This window comes from Lacerta agilis, chromosome 12 (genome assembly GCF_009819535.1).
Source record: "Lacerta agilis isolate rLacAgi1 chromosome 12, rLacAgi1.pri, whole genome shotgun sequence".
In the NCBI taxonomy this organism is placed as follows: Eukaryota; Metazoa; Chordata; class Lepidosauria; order Squamata; family Lacertidae; genus Lacerta; species Lacerta agilis.
The window spans coordinates 2,261,205-2,282,593 of NC_046323.1; the positions used below are offsets into that span (position 1 = coordinate 2,261,205).

At 43.7% G+C, this 21,389-nt stretch overlaps 1 protein-coding gene across 2 annotated transcripts in view; it reads left to right on the forward strand.

Annotated features, from left to right (window-relative positions):
• TPK1 (thiamin pyrophosphokinase 1) overlaps nt 1–21,389 on the forward strand; it is a 218,388-nt gene that overhangs the window by 20,801 nt on the left and 176,198 nt on the right. For both annotated transcript variants that reach the window (XM_033166363.1, XM_033166362.1), the window contains exon 3: nt 15,927–16,001. In XM_033166363.1, the coding sequence (XP_033022254.1) occupies nt 15,927–16,001 (75 nt within the window). The remainder of the gene's footprint in view (nt 1–15,926; nt 16,002–21,389) is intronic.

The following is a 21,389-nucleotide window of genomic DNA, read 5'->3' on the forward strand; positions in this document are numbered from 1 at the left end:
AATCAGACTCTGCAAAACTCAAAAGATACTTGGACTATTTGGAATGAATAGTTGCTTCTTGGTTTCACAGAGCTGATTCGTTTGGTATTTTAGGTATTTCACTATTGCAAATAATTGTCCATGTTGAATAGTCAGGTGACAAATGTGATGTTGGGCGCGGGGAGACATAGCAAGAACATAGTTCTTCCTCAGTGGAGAAGAAAACCACAAGATGATAATTTTCTAACTGTGAAAGAGAAGAAACCTTTTCCCCAAATTATGAGGAAACCATAAAGAATGTGGTTTGCTTTTTTTAATTGAGAAAATACATTTAACAATGACATGCAAATACCACAACGACACATACGCGGGGCTGCCCCTGAAGCTGCCCCAGAAACTCCAGCGGGTGCAGAATGCCGCGGCGAGGCTCCTCACAGGGTCTTTGCTGCGGGACCACATTCATCCAGTGCTCTACCAGCTGCACTGGCTCCCGGTGGAGTACAGGGTCAGGTTTAAGGTGCTGGTTTTGACCTTTAAAGCCCTATGCGGCTTAGGACCCTCGTACCTAAGGGACCGCCTCTCCCGGTATGTCCTGGGTAGGACCTTAAGGTCCTCAAATAATAACTTTTTGGAGGTCCCAAGCCACAAGAATGCTAGGTTGGCTTCAACTAGGGCCAGGGCCTTCTCAGTACTGGCCCCAACTTGGTGGAACGGTCTATCACAAGAGACCAGGGCCCTGCGGGATTTGGCATCTTTCCGCAGGGCCTGCAAGACGGAGCTGTTCCACCTGGCCTTTAGGTTGGTTTCAGTTTAACCTTGATGTTTCATTCTTTTGGTGTGATTGGTGGGCTACTTAAAAATGAGGCTGCAGTCTAAATTAAATTTTAAATTGTATTTTAATCTGTATTTTAATGAATTGTTGTATGTTTTTGTTGTGATTTTATTGATGTTAGCCACCCTGAGCCCGGTTTGGCGGGGAAGGGCGGGGTATAAATAAAATTTTATTATTATTATTATTAAAACACATTTAATACATATAATCCCTACAAACTAAAACAAAACATCTTACCCACCCCCGTGACCTCCCTCCACCACAGCTCGACTTCCTTAATTTTTTGTTTGATTGTTTCATTGCATTTCTAAGAATCTTCATCTCTTACAACCATTTCTAATTTTATTTTCACCTTTACTTTACATACTTAATCTATACTTGCTTTTTATCAGCCTCTCCCCCAAGGCTGTACATGGTCTTGTCTTGTCTTGTCTTTTTTCTATATAAGGGACACTTCATAAAAGCCTGTTGGATCTGGCCAATGGCCCGTCCAATCCAGCATCCTGATCTCACAGTGGCCAAGCATATCCCTGTGGGCAAAACATGAGCGCAGCAGAGCTCTCCACTCCCATGGTTTCTCCAGCAACTGGTATTCAGAAATATTGAGGCGGAGTATAGGCCTTGTGGCTAATAGCCATTGAGAGCCCTTTTCTCCTCCATGAATTTGCCCAATCCAGCCAAGTTGGTGGCCATCACTGCCTCCTTAGAGAGCAAATTCCATAGTTCAACTAGGTGAAGAACTCCTTTCTTTTATCTGTCCTAAATCTCCCAACATTCTGCCTCATTGGATGTCTACAAGTTCTAGTATCCTCCCCTCTAGAGAGGAGAAAACTCTTCTCCAGTTACTTCCTCCATGCCATTCATAATTTTACAGACTTCTATCATGCCATCTCTTACTTGCCTTTTCTCTAAATTAAGAAGTCCCAAATGCTGCAGCCTTTCTTCATAGGGAAGTCGCTCCACCCCCTGGATCATTTTGGTTGCCCTTTTCTGAACCTTTTCCAACTCTACCAGAATTGTACACAGTACTGCAAATGTGCTTGCACCATAGATTTGTATAAGGGCATTATGATATTGGCAGTTTTATTTTAAAATCATTTTCTTATGAAGTTGGTTAGAGCATGGTGCTGATAATGCCAAGGTTTAAGGTTCGATCCCTGTATGGCACAGCTGAATATTCCTGCAATTCAGGGGTTGGACTAGATGATCCTCAGGATCCCTTCGATTCTATGATCCCTACCGTGGATTTTGCTTTTTTCGCAGCTGCTGTATGCTGGGTTGACATCTGCATCCAGCTATCTGCTATGACCTCAAGGTCCTGCTTCTCGTCCATCACCTCTAGTTCAGACTCCATGAAGGCACACATGAAATTTACTTCTTTTGCTCCAACATGCATCACTTTACACTTGTGTACATTGCATTGCATTTGCCATTTTGCTGCCCATGAATTCATGGAGGCTTTGATTTTATGCCAAGAGCGATTCCTCCACCTTGCAGAATAGAAAAAGGAAGCTCCACTCTTAAACCAAGCACACCTGCATGTTGGAGTGTTTCAGTCGCGGCCTTTATTTTTCATGTACAAGAAAATGAAGGTCATTGTGGGAACTGTGAAGTGCCTCCCTGTGTGGTGCTGTTTTCGTTCATTCTCAAACTCTGTTCCTCACAGAAGTGTAAATAACATAACATTTTCCAACAAAAACATGGGAATCATGATGAGTTGGAAACTGTGCCAGGAAGCAGAAAACGTTGTTTTTTGGTTATCCATTAGCGTGTGCTAGAGCTGCTATCATCTTCTCTCCCATCTATCAAGGAGCTAGCTAGAAGCAACAGAGACAGTAAACAAAGGATGTTGGAGGAAAATCACCCCCTGTGGGAGATGGTTTTAAAGTCACTGGGAAGTGCTGTCTTCAGAAGACATCTTCAGCTCCTCCTAGATTGCTGGAAACAAGAAGTTGCCTGTGGGAGTGGAAGCATTTGTGCAACTGTTATTTCTTGCTATAATCTTTATAACTAATCTTCAGCTGCATGCATCTCTTTTTCTCATGCATCATCACATACACTCACAGTTTCTTCTTTCCAGTCAATAGACCACTGTTTATCTTTTTTTATCCTAACCTATGGCACCAGAATAGCTGACGTACGCAGCAGGATCCAATGAGCTGAGTTAAGACATACCCAAGTACCTGGGATTTTGAGCTTCCATGACAAAGCACAAGTCCACTTTCAGAAAATTGTTTGCTATCTGGCATTAAGAGTTTGATTCCTGAGAAACATAAGCCCTTAAAGCTTTTGCCCATGTGGAACTAGTTGTATAACTCTTTGGATCCTGGCTATACATCATGATAAAAGTTACAGGTGGGTAGCCATGTTGGTCTGCCATAGTCGAAACAAAATAAAAATCTGAAGAAGTGTGCATGCACACGAAAGCTCATACCAAGAACAAACTCAGTTGGTCTCTAAGGTGCTACTGGAAAGAATTTTTTATTTTGTTTCAATCATGATAAAAGGTAAAGGATCCCTGACAGTTAAGTCCAGTCGCGAATGAATCTGGGGTTGCGGCGCTCATCTCGCTTTACTGGCCAAGGGAGCCCACGTTTGTCCGCAGACAGTTTTTCCGGGTCATGTGGCCAGCATGACTAAGCCGTTTCTGGCAAACCAGAGCAGCGCGCAGAAACACCGTTTACCTTCCCGCCGGAGCGGTACCTGTTTATCTACTTGCACTTTGATGTGCGTTTGAACTGCTAGGTTGGCAGGAGCAGGCACCGAACAATGGGAGCTCGCCCCGTTGCGGGGATTTGAACCGCCAACCTTCCGTTCAGCAAACCCAAGAGGCTCAGTGGTTTAGACCACAGCACCACCCGTGTCCTGCACATCATGATAAAGATTACTTAATCATGACCTGCAAAGTATCTGACCAGAGCTGTCAAGTATCCCGGATTGGCCGGGATTCCCCCGTTTTTAAACGCCTTTCCTGCTGCTCTCCCAGATGACTCAAAAAAACCCGTATATTCCCGGGTTGTCAAAGGACTGCTCACAAGTCATGGGTGATGAAGGGTTAAAGGCTGCAGCGAAGAAATCCCCCCTCCTGCCTTTAAGGATTGGATGCTGCAAGCCAGGGTAGCAGAACAACAACAACAACAACAAAAACCCACCTAGCTGAGCCTTCATTGGCCGCCTCGGCTGCCACTCGCTGGTCCCTCCCAGAGCTCCTTTGCGATGCCCCACTGGAGCTTTGAATCGGCTCCAGACTGTGGCGAAGGAAGCCTGCAAGTGCACCTTTTCCTAGTTGCAGATTTGCTGTTAATATTTTAGCCTGCTTGGTCCAAGACGTTGCTATGCAGCAAGTTGGCCAGTTTCCTGTACACCCCCCTCCCCTCATTTCCACTGTGCCTGCCTGTTCCTGGATGGCGATGGCCTTGGGCCCCACAGCCCCTTTTCTCTAGATTCTGACGGAGGAGGGTTTTACTGAAGCCGTGGACGTGTCCCCCCCCCCTAGAAAAAGGAAAGAAAAAGAAAATAATAATAAACTGGTGATCTCGGTTCCCTCAGCACAGGCTCCTTGAGGACAGATCTGTGGTGAGGGTTGCAAGGTAGAATGAATGAACCAATCAACCAATCCCGTCTTCAGCCCTTCTGGCGGGGGCTCTCGCTGCACCGGGGAGGGTGGGTGCGTGGCGGGGGCTTGCCCTGCGAAAGGTTTGATTTGCCTGGCGGCTCTAATGGCCACTTGGCGAGGCAGGTTGCACGGAGGGAGGGGAAGTGTGGGGGGGTGGGGGGGTGACACAACTGCATTCTGCTCTCACAAGCTGAGCAGGGGCTGCAGCACTGCAGCAGTAGCAGGAAGCCGGAGGGTGCGCCGCACGGCTGAGCTGAGGCCCACCGCTCCTGACCGATGTCAAGGCACCGATCCCGGCCGCGTTGCCACACAAAAGATGGTGTGGCGGCAGCAGCAGCAGCAGCCCAAAGCAGCTTGATCTAGGGAAGAGCGCGCACGCTGCGTTCTAGCTGCTCCGCCCACTTTTGCTTCTGGCTCCGCCCACCACTGGCATAGGTGAGGCTGCTGATCCCTTATTTTCAAATCCGAAAGTTGACAGCTATGTATCTGACTCAATTACGGGTAGGGACCATGGCTCCTTGACAGAGCACTTGCCTTGCATGCGAAAGGTGCCTGGTTGAATCTGTGGCATTTCCAGCTAACAAGGTTCAGGTGTTGGGAGGAACTCTGCCTGAGACTCTGGAGAGCCACCGGCAGGCAGAGGAAGCCGCCTTGGGCTCAATGAGCAAATAGTTTGACCTGGGATAATGCAGGTTCTGGAAATGTGAGCACTGCCACATGTCCTTGCCCTTCCTGGCTCATTAAAAAGGCCTTGCCAAGTGGGTTGAGGGAGTAGCCAGCGCCTCCTTAAAAGAAGGCAGAGTTCCAGCATGCCTAAGGGCATCTATCTTTATTTTAAAATATTTGTTTTTATGATGTTTTATAATGTTTTATAATAGTTTTGAACTATTATCTTTTACATGTTATTAGCTTTCTGTGTTTTATTTGTGTTCATTTTAATTTTTATGAACCACCTTGAGGTGGGATATAAATATTACAAAGCTAGTACTAGCAAATAACTTATTCATGCACAGGGATTTCTCTTCATAAGAACATAAGACAAGCCTGCTGGGTCAGGTCAGTGGTCCATCCAGTTCCTGGGATAGCCAAGCTACCTCCTTGGTGAGGTAACGGGCCATTAAGGAAACAAAGGAAGTGGATCTGTGCTAGAAAACCATGCTGTGAAGCCCTCCATCGTAGGCTCTGGTTGTATATATGTGTAAATAAGACACCACGGTCTCTGCTCTTCCTCACTCCAAAGGAAACACGAACCCTGGGAAAGCACCTGGAATCTCGTACCACTCTGAGAATGGGTGGCGTGCAACAGTATTTTAGTTAGTAAAAGTGGTTCTGGAAGGGAGAGACACCAGGCTGATGGAGACAGTTCTGCTATGAAAGGCTCTTACATGTGAGATGCTCTCACCAAGAGCAGGGGGAAGTAGCTCAGGCTGGCATTGATCAGCCTTGTCCCCCTCATATTGAACAAGCGGCAAGGAGTGGTCTGCTGATCTTTGAAGACAGAAAAATATTTGGGATAATTTGTAGTGTCTGAAGTGGTCAGGGTAGCCACGAGGAGACAGTAGCTGCATTCCAGAGCCCACTTAGTAGTGGAGGTGCTCTGATCCATGGAGACACAAAATTAACAGGATTATATTTGATTTACACAACTTAATGCATTATGAGCCTAATTCTACTCGAAACTTCTTCACCTTGTATATGACGGAAATACCTTGCTGCTTTGGCGTTATTTCTTAGGACGACTCACATATTGTATTGAGCAATTCTGATTCTTTGTAATCCACGGCTGTCCCATTCAGTATAAGAAAATGAATAAAATCCTGATTTAAACAGATCTGGAATTCATGACCATAATATCTACAGTGAGTATCTGAGAAAATGGAAATGTTTCAGGTCCCTATATTTGTTTTTATTATACTAGCATTTGGTGCCAAATTAGGCATTTAAATCACTTTTTTAAATGCTGAAATAGCTAGATTTTTGAGAGAAAGTGAGATAATTGGATTAAATGATTCATCTGTGCATCTGCAAGATTGCAGTTAGCAGTTTAGCTGATCTCTTGCAGAATTACAGATTTATTAGTTTAAAACAAAAAGGTCGGGAATTTTTTCCTGGACAGTATAATATTTGGTTATTAGGCTGTTTGCTACTCTGATAAAGAATAAATTAGAAGCAATAATTTTGTTTTAATTTTTTGCTCTCATCCGTCCCCTCCATATCATTTCTACCTTTTTTTTTGGCCGAAGTGGTTGAAACTGTAGGCAGAGTAGCCCTGCAAAAGTGAAAAAGTCCCACTGAGTTGTAGGCAAATAGATTTAGGGGCATATGTACTGGGCACATTAATAATTTAATGTTTATTTTATTTAAAATGGAAATGCCTGTAACTTTTTTATTTGGGGACAGACACTACAGCTCTGAAGAGGGTAAAACAGGAATCACAAACTCCCATAGTTATTTTCTGGGCGTTTGGTTTGAAAATTGTAGACATGAGAGAGAGCTTCCTGACAGTGAGAGCTGTTCGGCAGTGGAATTTGCTACCAAGGAGTGTGGTGGAGTCTCCTTCTTTGGAGGTCTTTAAGCAGAGGCTTGACAGCCATCTGTCAGGAATGCTTTGATGGTGTTTCCTACTTGGCAGGGGGTTGGACTGGATGGCCCTTGTGGTCTCTTCCAACTCTAGGATTCTATGATTCTATGATTCTCCTGGATAAGGAACCTGCCAGTTTGCAGAAAAATTGACCTTGGGGCTTTTTAAAGTTGATTTTTTTGAGGTGACAGAGGGAGAACTAAAAGGGATTTGATTTCTGGGTCAAGGCATTCCCTCCAATTACAAGCTGTCCGTCAAAATGGAGCTCTTTCTCGTTCTTCTCATCTCCCTGTCCTGGCACCTTCCTTATGCCAGGATGGGGAGGCGAGAAGAACGAGAAAGAGCTCAATTTTTCTCTTGCAAAATTGAGAGTGTTGGTAAATTAATCTCCTTTTATTGTAACTAGCCTTGACTGTTGGGAAGAATCTCCCTATCTGATCATAGCGTGATCTTAAGCTAGAGAGGCAAGTTTAGGTTTTTCAGGGTTGTTCCATCTCTCTCCCCTCCCCCCCCCCATTTATGATAAGCATGGAGGCATCATTTGCGCTAAGAGCAGGTGCTTGTCTGCAGTCCCTGAGGTGCCACAGAGTCCTTTAGGGGTCCCTGTTTTGAGCATGCAGCTTTGTAAGGGTACCACTCTGCCTCAGGCAAGGCAGCCCAGGATCTTTCTGAGGCACCCCAGCTTGGGTCAGGATTCACCTGAATCCGAATCTCCATCAGCAGCAGCAATGCAGCATTGGCTAGTTCTTTCATCCAATTTTAGCTTTTCTCATTGGACAAGTTAATATGAACTCAGCCTGAATAAATAAGCAAAAGTATTTGGAGTCTGTGGTCTTAAGTGTCAGATGAGGAATTTATAACCAAAAGGAACACTTTTCACTGAAGGATGATGAACAACAAAGACACTGACAGTATTAAGTGCCAGAGTTTCTCTTTCCCTCATTGATTTTTATTGTGTTTATTGTTTGGCTCCCAGGCATATGTATTTTCATTTTCCATTAGTACAACCAATACTCTCTCTGGAGAGTTGAGCTGACATAAGTAGCACCCATTTCATTAAAAATGGCTCCCTTTTCACATAACACAGCCTGTGATTATTAAAAAATAAAAGTTAAAAAAAGGAAGCTGACATTTGTTATTAGGCCTCAGAGCTATTAAGTTTTAAATGCCATTTGTTTTTCTTTTCATTAAATAGGCTTTTCATTTTTAAATCCTTGGCTCGAGTTTTTCTCATCGATGCTTTTTCTTCATGGCTTTTGGGGGCAGCGGCGTGTGTGTAGATTTAATATAAGTTTCTTTTTACTTTCCTCTTAAGAAACTCACACACACACACACACCATATTTAATCAAATGTGAAATTTTACAACAGCAATCTCAAGTGTACTTTTGTTACTCCTCAAACCTCAAGTTGTATCTGGGGAGAGACGGGGGGGGGGGAGATTGGGAGTAGCCATTGACCCATCTCTTCCTCTTTCTTTGTTGCTGGGGGTGCCAGATACTCACACAATCACACACACACACCCATGGCACTGTGGGAAAAGTGATTCTTCTCTCCCAAGGTTAGAGGCGCCCAGTGTCTAGTAACTATGAAATCTCCTGGTTCAGTTGTTCACTTATTTCCGAAGGAAGGGAAGCCCTAGAGTCGCATGGACTGTGTAAGAGGCTTCCACCCATTGCATTACTGAAAAGCCGTGCATTTGATAACCAGTAGATTATCCAATTTTCATTGTATGGTTTTGTTGTAAATTTACCACCATGATACATAATCTGGAGGTAGTCTGAAGAGTGGCCAATGTGTTTTAGCCTTTTCTTTATAAAACATTTTTTAAAATAATAATTCAACAACTCCATCTAAATTTAAACAGCATCTTGAAATGGACTTTTCTGAAACTTCTGCAAACTTATGCCTGTCATCTTGCCTTTAGCCATTATTTCCTTTCTCCCCAAAGAGTTGCAACTTATGCGGAAAATACAATGGCACTTAGAAATTTTTCCCTGCTTTGTCCCCATTATGCTGAACAACTCTGGGTGTTCTATGAATATTTACATCATTATTAATGTTTCATATATTGTCCCTTACGGTAAGGGTCTTACCACAGATGAGTATTTAGTCTATATGGATCTTTAAAGCATGTCCAAAGGCAATATATATGTGCATGTATTTAATTCCATCATCTTTTCTGAAATGCAGGGTAAAATTAAATAATTCATTATCTCATGTTTCCTGTTATAAAAATAGTTTCAGAGTTACTACACCTTCTGTGACTTCCTTTGCAATGTATTTTCTAGACAGAATTCCCCAACCTCCAGTGAATTGAAACAAAATTAAAACTTCAGGGAAGGCTATGTCTGCTTGTCTTTAATGGAATAATGCATTGCAAGCTTAAAAAAAAAAGACAGCTTGTGAAGTGCTAAAATAACGTCCCTTGACTCACGTGTAAATTCAGCGGCAAAGCAACTCCGAACACATTCACAAATGCACACACAACAGTCAACAGGGAGCAGTGTTATATTGTTCACCTGCAGAGCAAGAATGTCTTTACCACACCCAATGATCCCACAAAAGGTAGGAGTTAGGTGGAGGAGGGATTTATAAAGACGAGGGCTGATGTGGAGAGGTAAAAATCTTCAACAAAGAGGTTGGTTTTTTTTCAAACCTAGCAAAATTCTGCACTAAAGGCTTAAAAACTAGAAATCACAAAATCAGAATAAAATTACCATTAACTCTCAAAATACTTTCCAACATGCCACCTGTCTTTTAGAATCAGTTTGCAACACTTTGTCCTACTCTAGCATGACCAAGAAATAGAATGCTGGGCAGGAGTTGGCAGGCAAAATTAGGCTTGAGACTGAGACTCCTCCTCCCTTTCCTAGTTTTCTGGACTATTAGGAGTCCTCCTTAGGTTGTAGGTTGGAGCTAAGAATGAAATTCTTAGGATTTTGGGGGGGGGCAGGCGGGCGGGAGATACTAAATTACATGCATGAGATGGAGCATTCCAAAAAGAATACCCACAGCTATTAAAACAGGCTTGCAGGCCATGCAGAATGACTATGCACCTGGGAATAGTCGTGGGACGTAAAGCACCACTACAGTAGGGGGAAAAATGCTTCAGAGTAAACACATCTAGGATAGCACCATACAACCTTGTGCAGCACCTGTGGGCAATGGTTGTGTGAAGGGGCTGTTGAGAATGTGCAAGCTGGCTCTCCCTCAGGTGCCAATGCATCTTGCCCTCCAGTTAATACTTCATTGGCATCCGTCGTGTTTAAACCCCCCTTCAGACTAATGCAAATCAGCTAGGGCTATGGCCAGGGCATGCACACCAACATCTAGCACAGAGCTTTCCAAACTTTTCATGTTGGTGACATACTTAAACTTTCCAGCCCCAGGAGGAGCATGGGGAGCATTCGTGCAACACACCTACACATGACAGCCGACACACTAACGTGTCATGACACACAGTTTGGGAAGCTCTGTATTAGAGGCAAGAAGGCCTCTTTTGGGAAATGAGAGTCTTTTCCAAATGAGAGCAAAGGGGAATACAAACTTTGGCAAAAGAAATGCAAGCAGAGGCACACACTGCAAGAAGGAGAAGAAATTATTTAAATACGTACATTAAGAGCAGGAGAGGTGGTTGGACCTTTGAATGACAAGAGAATAAGAAGACTGTGAAGCTCAATGAATTCTTTGCATCTGTCTTCACAGTGGAAGATGCATGGTAGATCCCAGTGTCTGAATGGGGTTTGCGATGAGCTGCCTAGAACTTGCTGGTTGCTGGGATTCTTACAAATAATTATTGATTAAGTGCACTTTGACTAGCTACACACCCTTGCTCTGTAAATAGAAGCACATCGATGGTTAAGGCTCCACAGGATCTCTAACATTACAAAAGGGGCAACTGAATGGACAAAAATACTTTTGAAATGAGAGGGTATATTGAAATATGCCATTGTTGGGGGAAGTGTGTGTGTGTGTGTGTGTGTGTGTGTGTGTGATTTGTGTGGCATGTGTATCCAAAATGTAAAAGAGAAAGCCTCATTTTAGATTTTATATCTGTTCCCCTTGCACTTAAGATTTATCATTGCCTCCTCATGCTGCAGATGACTGGATCTGCTCAGTCGGCAAAAGCTGCAAGTAAAGCACACCATAAAAATAAAGCAAAAATGCACTTAAAACAGTAAGAAGTTACCTGAGGGAACAACTCTTTCCCTCTATACCTCAGCAATTGCTGAGGTCAGAGATACGTTATCTCAGAAGAATTCCACATACCTGAAATTTCAAGAGCTGAATTTTGTTTTATTGTCGAGTGAATCAAAAAGACTGTATTGTTGTTGAGTTTGGGTGTTTGGTAGTCCTTCAGCTGCAGAACATTAGCGGAAGTAACTGAGCTGGGAATACCTGGAAGCCAGGGTGTTTAATGTGCTTTATCTTTTCCCCATTGGCTCTCCTTTCTCAATTCCCTGTTACTCCAGGGCAGGCTCAGGGCTGATGTACCATTTCCTGACCCATGGGTGAGAGATCAGCAGGCCCACATACTTATCTCTCCTGTGAATTTCTCTTGCCTCCCCTCTTTCAAACGCTGGTATAAACCTAACCACGATTAGCATTGGTTTTGGTGCAGAGATGAAATGTTAAATGTGCTTGATGTGGAAAGGGAAAAGAAAAGAAGAATTCACCTGGGAAAGAGAAGAAGAAGAAGAAGAAGAAGAAGAAGAAGAAGAAGAAGAAGAAGAAGAAGAAGAAGAAGAGAAGAAGAAGAAGAAGAAGAAGAAGAAGAAGAAGAAGAATGGAGCACATAGTCCTCTCCAGGGTGTACCTCATTTCTTAACCTTGATTTTTTAAACATGAAAACTTACCACTTCTACACCTGATGTTAGGGTATACAGTAATACCCCGGGTTGTGCACGCTCTGTGTTGTGTACGTTTGGGTTGCGTACTCCACTAACCTGGAAGTGCAACACGGAGCATGGACTCTTCTGCACATGTCCGCGCGGTGTGCGCATGCACAGAAGCGCTCTGCGCAGTTCACGCATGCGCAGATGCGCGAAAGTGTCGCCCGGGTTGCACACTCTTCGGGGTGCGAACGGCACCCTGGAACAAATCGAGTGCGCAACCCGAGGTACCATTGTAATCGTGTCTCTGCTCTTCTCCTGAGATAAATGCCAATAACCATATAATCAATGATAATATTAGCCTTCCATCACAGCAACCATCTTGCTTTTCTCTGTACTTCGTAAACACCTTTTTTCATCATGGGTGATGAAAGCTGAGCACATCATTCAGATGTGGTATCATCAGTGTTTCATACAAGGTACCTTTATTCCCTACTTGGCTAAAAATACCTTGACTATGCATCTGATATTTGCATTTGCCCTCTTTGTGGCCATGTGACATAGACCACTTATAGTTGTTACAGTCAGGTTGTGTATCCACAGCAGTGACCAGAGGAGGAATGACGAGAGGGAGGAAGGCAGAGAGAAGAAATGCAGTGGTCCACCTGTAGTAGCACAACTGGACGCCTTTATCTGCCCCACCTGGAACAAAGCTGGATTCCTGAGGGAAGGACTGTTGCCAGCATTTCACACCTAACATCTTTTCAAACCACCAGGATCTCACCTCCCAGTGAGCCAGTGTGGTGTAGTGGTTAAGAGTGGTGGACTCGTAATCTGGTGAACCAGGTTCGCTTCCCTGCTCCTCCACATGCAGCTGCCGGGTGACCTTGGGCTAGTCACACTTCTCTGAAGTCTCTCAGCCCCACTCACCTCACAGAGTGTTTGTTGTGGGGGAGGAAGGGAAAGGAGATTGTTAGCCGCTTGGAGACTCCTTTGGGTAGTGATAAAGCGGGATATCAAATCCAAACTCTTCTTCTCTTCTTCTTCTTCTTCTCCCATGTGACAGGGAAAAATAGTGGTGAAATAGAGACTGATTTATCAGAGACAGGACTACAAATAGGGAGTATCTGAGGGAAATGGGGACAACTGGAATGTATGCTAAGATGATGGCCTGAGGCACTGAAGCACAAGAAGAATTTTTTTATACAACACCTTGGGGTAATTCGGAAATGCGAAGTCCCATTACATGCATTCCCTATTAAAACTAAGTGTTGTATTTACTCTGTGGAATTGAAGCATGAAATATCAAGTATCCATTCTGTATATTGCATTCTCTGACTTCTTTTTGTACCGTAGATACTGTTATGCACTCCCACTTCCCCAGAGCACAGAGATGTTTCAGGGCAGGGCTATCTGAGAAATCACTGGAGACCTTTTTGTATTATTTGCTTCATTTACAGCTATACAAGAAGATCGTAAAAGAAGGTAAACAGCCTCCCTGGTTACTCCTCTGATTTCAGCTAGATTTCTTTTCTACCCCTCTTGCTGGGGTTCTGAACAGTATTTTAGAATGGCTTTGCAAATGTAAAACACACACCCGAAATCTTCTATCAACATGACATTTAGATGAAAGCAGGCAGCTTTTGTAGTGCCAAGCAGCCAATTTGCAAATATACCATGGTTGGGGTATAACATGTGCCGTGTTCAGTTTTGAGTTATGTCTGGGACCTGCCTCATGCAATGTATGAGGAGGGGATGCTGTTTAAGGTCCATTTTTAAGTGCTCTTGGTCTCATGGAACCAGTTTTGTAATTCTTCAGATCCAGACTGGTGGTTGGTAACTTAAAGTGCAGTCCCGTGTGTGCGACTCAAAAGTAAGCCCCACTGTGTTTGGTGGGGCTCACTCCCTACAAATCATCATCATCAAACTTTATTACGGTTGCAGACCAGCATAAGATAAAAAATTAAGCACATAAGACTTAATGAGGAAAGGGATAAAAGCTAAAAGTGATTATAACTCACATAAAATTAAAGGAGATAGAAACAAAAGACAAGCGGTTAAATGCGACTCTAAGGGAGGGAATAATGGGCCTTCAGTTTAGTCCTGGTTTGTGGCATAAACCATCCTTCGACAGATGTCCATCATGGCAGCGCAAAATCTAGCAACAGAGGATGTGATATCTAGGTTTTCAACTAGGAGTAGTAGGGAGTTGTAGAGTTGTTATGAACGTCTTGGGAATTTGTGTAGTATAGGCAAGATGAACCTAGCTTGTATATCTGTATAATATTGGCCGTGGGAAAAAGGCATGTTCCGTTGCTTCCAATTGCCCAGAGCCATATGGCTGTTTCTTCTTCTCGTAAGGTGTCTTCCTAAAACGGCCTTCCTGGATGGCTGAAGGGAGGACCTGGCAACGGGCCCTTCGCTGTTTTGGAATTTCAAGGTTGGCTATATATGGCATCTGGGAGATGAGGTATTTTCTGGTTTCACTGATTAAGAATTTCGGTGACCTGGCTGGATCTGCTTGGTGTTCTGCGTCTTCTACATTCTGTTTAATGGTTTTTCTAGCTTGTTCTCACCTCATGTCAAGTAGAATCTGCGGGGTGAAGCCAAGAGTTGTTATGTTTATCACTGCATGTTTCCATGTCGTTTGGAAATCATCTTTAAGAGTTAAGGGAGCAAGGCCACGCAGGAGGAAGGATAGTCTCAGCCAATAATTAAGTGTGGGAAGCCATACTCTGCCCTCAATTCTTATGAATCCAGTTTCAAGACATACTGTATGGTAGCATTGGAGACGTGTTTAGGCACTTGTAGGGCTGCTCTCAAAAAATTCAATTGTACCAGTTCTAGTGGTATACAATTGGCAGAGGGACCTTGTTGAGCACCATATAAAAGCTGTACCATCTATTTGGCTTCTAACAATTTGAGGACTACATGTATTTTATTTTATTTTATATTATTTTTTTCTTTTCTTTTCTTTTCTTTTCTTTTCTTTTCTTTTCTTTTCTTTTCTTTTCTTTTCTTTTCTTTTATTTCCCGCCCATCCAGCTGGGTCTCCCCAGCCACTCTGGTGCCTACTCCCTACTAAGTGCATGTGAATTTAAGTGGGAGTAAATCCCATTGAACCTGGTGGGACTTCTGAATAGGCAAGCATTGAAACAGTGTCTTTCTTTCTTTCTTTCTTTCTTTCCTTCCTTCCTTCCTTCCTTTCTTCCTTCCTTCCCTTTCCTCCATAGAGCTCAGGGTACAGTTTGCATCTCACAGCAATCCTATGGGGTAGGTTTGGCTGAGAGAAAGCGATAGTTATTTGCCCAGGGTCACTTGGTGAGCTTTCTAGCAGGGCTTTGAACCAGAGTTCCCCCATTGGCTCAGTGTACTTGCATAGCCAATAGGTGCTGATACCTGTACTGGGTTCATCATACCCACCTACCTTTCCTTGGGGTTTGGTTTGTAGCCAGATGCCACCATTGAAAATGTCCCACAGTGTCCTGGAACAATGCTACTTTGGGTCATTGCAAGAAATCTAAAATGGCTCACTACCGATCATTGCCCTGTTGCTTTCTCTAGATGATAGCGAACCTTCTATTTGGGGGTAACAGGTGTCAGGAGCTACCCAGAGGGACACTTTATTGAAGGGACCTTCAAATCTGGAGCCAGTCCTATCCCCAAAGCTAAACCTAGCACCCCAGCACTTTAGCACACCGCCCAATTTCACTGTAACAGGAGAGTGAGCAGTAAATCTAGTAATTTGAGAGCTCTTATCATTTACCCGTCATATTATGAACACTGGTCTTCGGCACGTTGTATTAATGGAAGTACGATGGATCCCTGTTTTAGTTTTAGACTGAATGTCAGTAGATGACTAAAACGTACCCACAAAGCTTTTTACCCTGCTTTAAAGTAAGCATAGATACTTACATACACACAAACAAACAGATGAACTTAAAGCAAAGTGGTCCTCTCCAAAATATACACAATAATGCTGCAGCTTTTCTAGGGTTTCTGGCTGTACAGTATATTAGCTAGAAATGGGTTGTAGGAGGATACCAAGTAGTGCAGGGAATTAACAATACAATCTTTTCTTGCAGGAAACCTGAAGATTTGCCTTCTGATTCTGAACCAGCCTTTCAACAAAGGTCATTTTCATCATCTGTGGAGCAGAGGTAATAATAACTTTATGCATCTCTCCACTTGTTTATATGCTGCCTGGCTTAAGGTACTTTCTGCCCAGTAATTTCCCATACAGCAGTTTCCATTAGCAATATCAAACGTTCAGGGTCTGGTTTGAATCCAGGGCCTAGACCTCACTGAGGTGGGAAATCTCTTGTCCGGGATGTATTTTTCTCCAGGGTGTAAAAGGGGTTCACGTGATGGAATGGCTCTTCATTCAAAAGAAAGGATCTGCACAGATAACATGATGAGCATGTCAGAAAGGAGGCTCTGCTAGAGCCCTTCTCCCCATCATCTGGTTTTCCATGGTGAGGAAAGCACTCAGTTATATGAACCCACGCTCTGAAGTGGTATTACCATGACGAGAACTAGGCCAGAGAAATATTTCCCTTGTCACCCTGTGTAGCAAGTGAGCTGATTATGCAAATTCAGCATTTCTTATTCCAGTGGGTTCTTTATGGACTGATAAGTTACAAATGCACTTGCGTGATAAAAAGATTATCAGGAGCTTTTGATTGCTAGTTTTGTAATAAACTATAGTGGATCAATGTTCCATTTATAATTTAGGGAATATGTGTTTCTGAAAGGTCACCAGCAAACTCTGCTGGTTTAATTACAATAGAAAATAGAGCTTGTAATCTTTATCATCAACACTAGGAGCTGGTTTCTCCCCCAATTCCCTGTTGGAGATCTGTATGATTTGAATAAGCAATGTAGAGCTCAGAGTCTTTGGAGATATATAAGTCATGGGATGCTTGAAGCTATTTCCTCTTTCCATGTGAAAATCAATGCTTGGTAGGAATTCTTGCCTTCAAGAATTCTTACAATATTTCAGAGCTGAGCCCAGAACCTATTTCTAGCAGTCATTTATTGAGTTTCCAATATCAGGACGAAATTGAGAGTGGGGCACAGCAGGATTTTCAGCGAGATTAAAAAAAGAAGTTGGCTTGTTGCAAGATCCGTTTATCAGAGCTGTTTATGAGAGATGTTACAGGTTAGTAGGCTGCAGACGCTGCATTTACTTAAGAAGGTGCCCTGTGGAACTTAGTGGGGCTTACTTTTGAGTAAATGCGTATGATCAGGAAGCATCCCAATCAAATTTTGCCTTAGCCATAAACTCACTAGGTCAGGGTTGGCGTCAGCACTTGGCTGAGAACCCGCCTCTGCGGCTGAGAACCCGCCCTGGCCCTTTATATATTTCTATTACAGAAGCCTGTTGTCTTTGTCCATGGAGTTTTCTTGGCAGGGATACTGGAGTGGCTTGCCAGTTCCTTCTCCAGGTGGATCACATTTAGTCTAAACTCTCCGCTATGACCTGTCCATCTTGGGTGGCCCTGCACGGCATAGCTCATAGCTATTATTCAAGCCCCTTTGCCACGACAAGGCAGTGATCCATGAAGGAGGAGACTCTTGAGAGTCCCATGGACTGCAAAAAGATCAGACCTATCCATCCTTAAAGAAATCAGCCCTGAGTGCTCACTGGAAGGGCAGATCCTGAAGTTGAGGCTCCAGTACTTTGGCCACCTCATGAGAAGAGAAGACTCCATGGAAAAGACCCTGATGTTGGGAAAGATGGAGGGCACAAGGAGAAGGGGACGACAGAGGATGAGATGGTTGGACAGTGTTCTTGAAGCGACTGGCATGAGTTTGGCCAAACTGCAGGAGGCAGTGGAGGATAGGGGTGCCTGGCGTGCTCTGGTCCATGGGGTCACAAAGAGTTGGACACAACTGAAAGACTGAACAACAAATTACAGAAGCCTGGCCCTCAGAAGGTGGTGGACTCTCCTTCGTTGGAGGTTTTCAAGCAGAGGTTGGATGGCCATCTGTCCTGGATGCTTTAGCTGAGATTCCTGCATGGCAGGGGGTTGGACTAGATGAGCCTCAAGGTCCCTTCCAACTCTGTGATTCCATGATTCTATGCATATTGAAGAGCATGAGTAATATAATGCATAACTTGGCCCAGAATGAACAAGGGATTGCAGCTCAAGACAATTCAGAAGCTGTTTGTTTGTTATTACATTTCTACCCCACTTTCCTCCAAGGAGCTCCAAGGGCACATGTGGTTTTCACTCTCCCCATGTTATCCTCGCAACAGCCTGGAGGTGGATCCCCTGGTGAGCTTCCTGGCTGAGGGGCTTTGGCCTCCCAGTTTCTAGTGCAACACGTGATGACTCTCTTGTTAACTAGCCTCTGTTGCATTTTAATGTGGTGTTGAGGGTATAGTTAGCTCTTATTATCAGATTTTTCTGGAGGTTTGATGGGCATTTTGTAGACTTCTCTGAAAGTGGCTGTGGTGGTGAGTTGAAAAACAAGGGACATCTGTTAGATCCCAAAGAGGCTGTAACAAGTGACATTTCATCTCCATCATGCACTAACCATGGTTATGTCCGCACTTGGCCTATTTGAGTCATATTACACACAGCAGTCCAAGGACAGGATGTTTGTTTAATTCGTCTTCTGTATTATTTTAAAATGAGGGGAAATGAATAATTTATCATTTCCTTTCTGGTGTTTTGATGTGCTGACCCCTGCTGATCCTTAGTTCATCGTAACAATTGCAGCAGAGAATTGCTTTGAAGTGTTTGAGAAAGGGGCTAATGAATGATTGCAAGTAGATTTTTTTTTTAAAAAAGGAAGACCATTGCAGTACTTTTTACTGCTGAAGTGGGACACACATCCTATGAAGGACTTGCATTGTTAAAAATGCTTTTGCTGTATGGAAGTGTTTGATAGTAGCCTGTATTCTGCTGCCACCAAGTTTTATTGAAGATATTTGGAACATTCCGCTGAAGTAACTGCTGTTGGAGGGATATTGAGAGGCATCTGTACAAAAACTTGAGGCAAATAGAGAATAGAGAAAAATCAACATACCAACAAGAACAGTATCCTTCATCTGAGGATCGCAGGGTGGTTTACAATATAAAAACACGAAAATACATAACATAGAAACAAACAAACAAAATACTCCCAAAAATTTAGAAGGCCATAGATTGTTTAATCAGCCCAAATGCCTGGGAGAAGAGGGAGATTTTCACCTGGTGTCTATAGAAGTGTGTAATGAAGGCACCAGCCAAACCTCACTGGGAAGAGCACCCCACAAATGGGGAGCCGCTGCAGAAAAGGCCCGTTCTTGTGTTGCCACCCTCCAGACCTCACGTGGAGGAGGCACACGAAAGGCCTCAGAGGGTGAGTGCAGGGTCCGAGTTAGGATACAGAGATGCAAAGACTCAGCAAGATAAATGAATACAGAGGAAAACTGCAACATTAAGAGTAAACTGGGTAGTGTTCTAGCATGGTGCTGTGAGGCTGAAAAATAGAGTAACAGGCCTAATGCAGGTGTGAAGCTGCCCAAACTCTTGTTTTTGCTTATACCATTGGTCACATCCTGCAGACGTGAATTCCTGCACTTGTCTTCCTGCCCATTCTTCTCACCTTGCATGTGAATCCACCCCCACCCCCCGTACAGTTTTGAACCAACTGTTGGTTGCATGGTATCAGCAACAACATTTTTGTTAGCTGTGATTAGTGCTTGTACTCACTTATTTTAAAAGCTTATGTCCTGTGTTTTTTTACCATCTAGGTTTCAAAGTGGCTTAGGGTGATAAAAAATATGCAATATAAAAAAAATATAAAACATGAGTTAAACCTCAAAAGTTTGAAATTTATACCAAGAACATCAAGGGGGGAATGGAACATCGGAGAAGTGTTCATGATGCAGATGCTTCTGGACCTTACCCAAAGCAACCCCATGTGGAGTGCATTGCAGTGATACAGTACTGAGGTTACCAACACTGTGACTTACAGTGGGGAAGTGATCCCTATACCGGAGCGGCTGCAGCTGACATACCAGCTGAAGCTGATGAAAGGCACTCCTGTGCTTCAAGGGGCAACAGTAGTTCATGGAGCACACCAAACTATTTCTAGGACTTGCCCTTCTGAGGGAGGGCAACCACATCCAGGACAGGCAACCCCATCCAGGGACAAGAAGAAGGTTCCACCTAAACATTAGGAAGAACTTCCTGACAGTGAGAGCTGTTCGGCAGTGGAATTTGCTGCCAAGGAGTGTGGTGGAGTCTCCTTCTTTGGAGGTCTTTAAGCGGAGGCTTGACAGCCATCTGTCAGGAATGCTTTGATGGTGTTTCCTGCTTGGCAGGGGGTTGGACTGGATGGCCATTGTGGTCTCTTCCAACTCTAGGCTTCTATGATTCTATGAACTAGCCTGCCTCCCCAGAGTTTGAGAACCACTCACCCACTTAGAGGCAGATTTGCAAACTTTGGAATTGAGCTAACCATAATTAGCAAAAATGCTGATGCTAACAGTTGAGGTGGACAAACGGCCCACTGCTATCTATTTTACTTTTGCAAATTCTAATTCTTTAATTGCATCTTGAAGCTCTTTGTTTCCATAGCCAAAATGTCTGGCGGGTCTACTGCAGGTCGATGGAACCTCTGTGAGATAGGCTGCATACTTTCAGATGTTCATTTATTCCTGACCTTGAGAAAAGCACAAAATATCTGCATTTATACCACCACAGCTTGTTGTATAGTGGTTTTATCTGTATCTTTAATAGCTTTTTTGATCATGGATTGCTATTTTATGGCTTTTTTCCTATGCTGTCAACACCAGACTTTAAAGAGGTTTGATTGTTTTATAGCTTTGGTTCCAATAAATGAAGAACTTAATCACGGAATGTTTAAGTAGGCCATAATAGCTGCAACTTTATTGAGCTTATTGATTGATGTAGAACCTTTAGTTTCTATGCTGCCTCAAGGAAACCTCTCATTAGCGGCTTCTTCTTTTCTTTTTTACTCAAGACAGCTGACCACGGCATGTGGAAAGCCTGGTTGCACCAGACACAGTTCCTCCGGTGCTGCTGAACTGGAAATGGGAGGTGGGAATTTCCCCTTCCTGACAGGAACACCCATAGGCAATGTGTAAGGTGCATTTTCGAGTATTCCAATAATATACCAAATACTCAGCAAAGCAATAGACATGGGAGGAGGGGGAAAGAGCAATGAATGATGAGTCCAACAAAGGGGATGCCGTGGGGAAGGTCCCCCACGTTTGCACAGTCTCATTAAGTCAAGGTTTGGTTTTGCAGGTTGGACAAGCCATGCCAGTGGGGTGAGTAGGGATGCGCAGGGATTTCCTACTGGAGCCAGCACAACAGTTGACAAGTGTGGGAGAGTCTCAGGCGCATCCCAGTTTCCGTAATTGGGATAATATGGATGCACAGGAGAATAAAAGAAGCTGAACCATTGTGAGAAAGCATAGTTCTGCTCCTAAGACCTGACCAAAGTTTGGGTGCTGCTGGGGAGGCAGTAACAGCTGGGTTCTCCCACAGTTAGTTGCAGCAAGGAACCCACCCATTTTTCTAGGA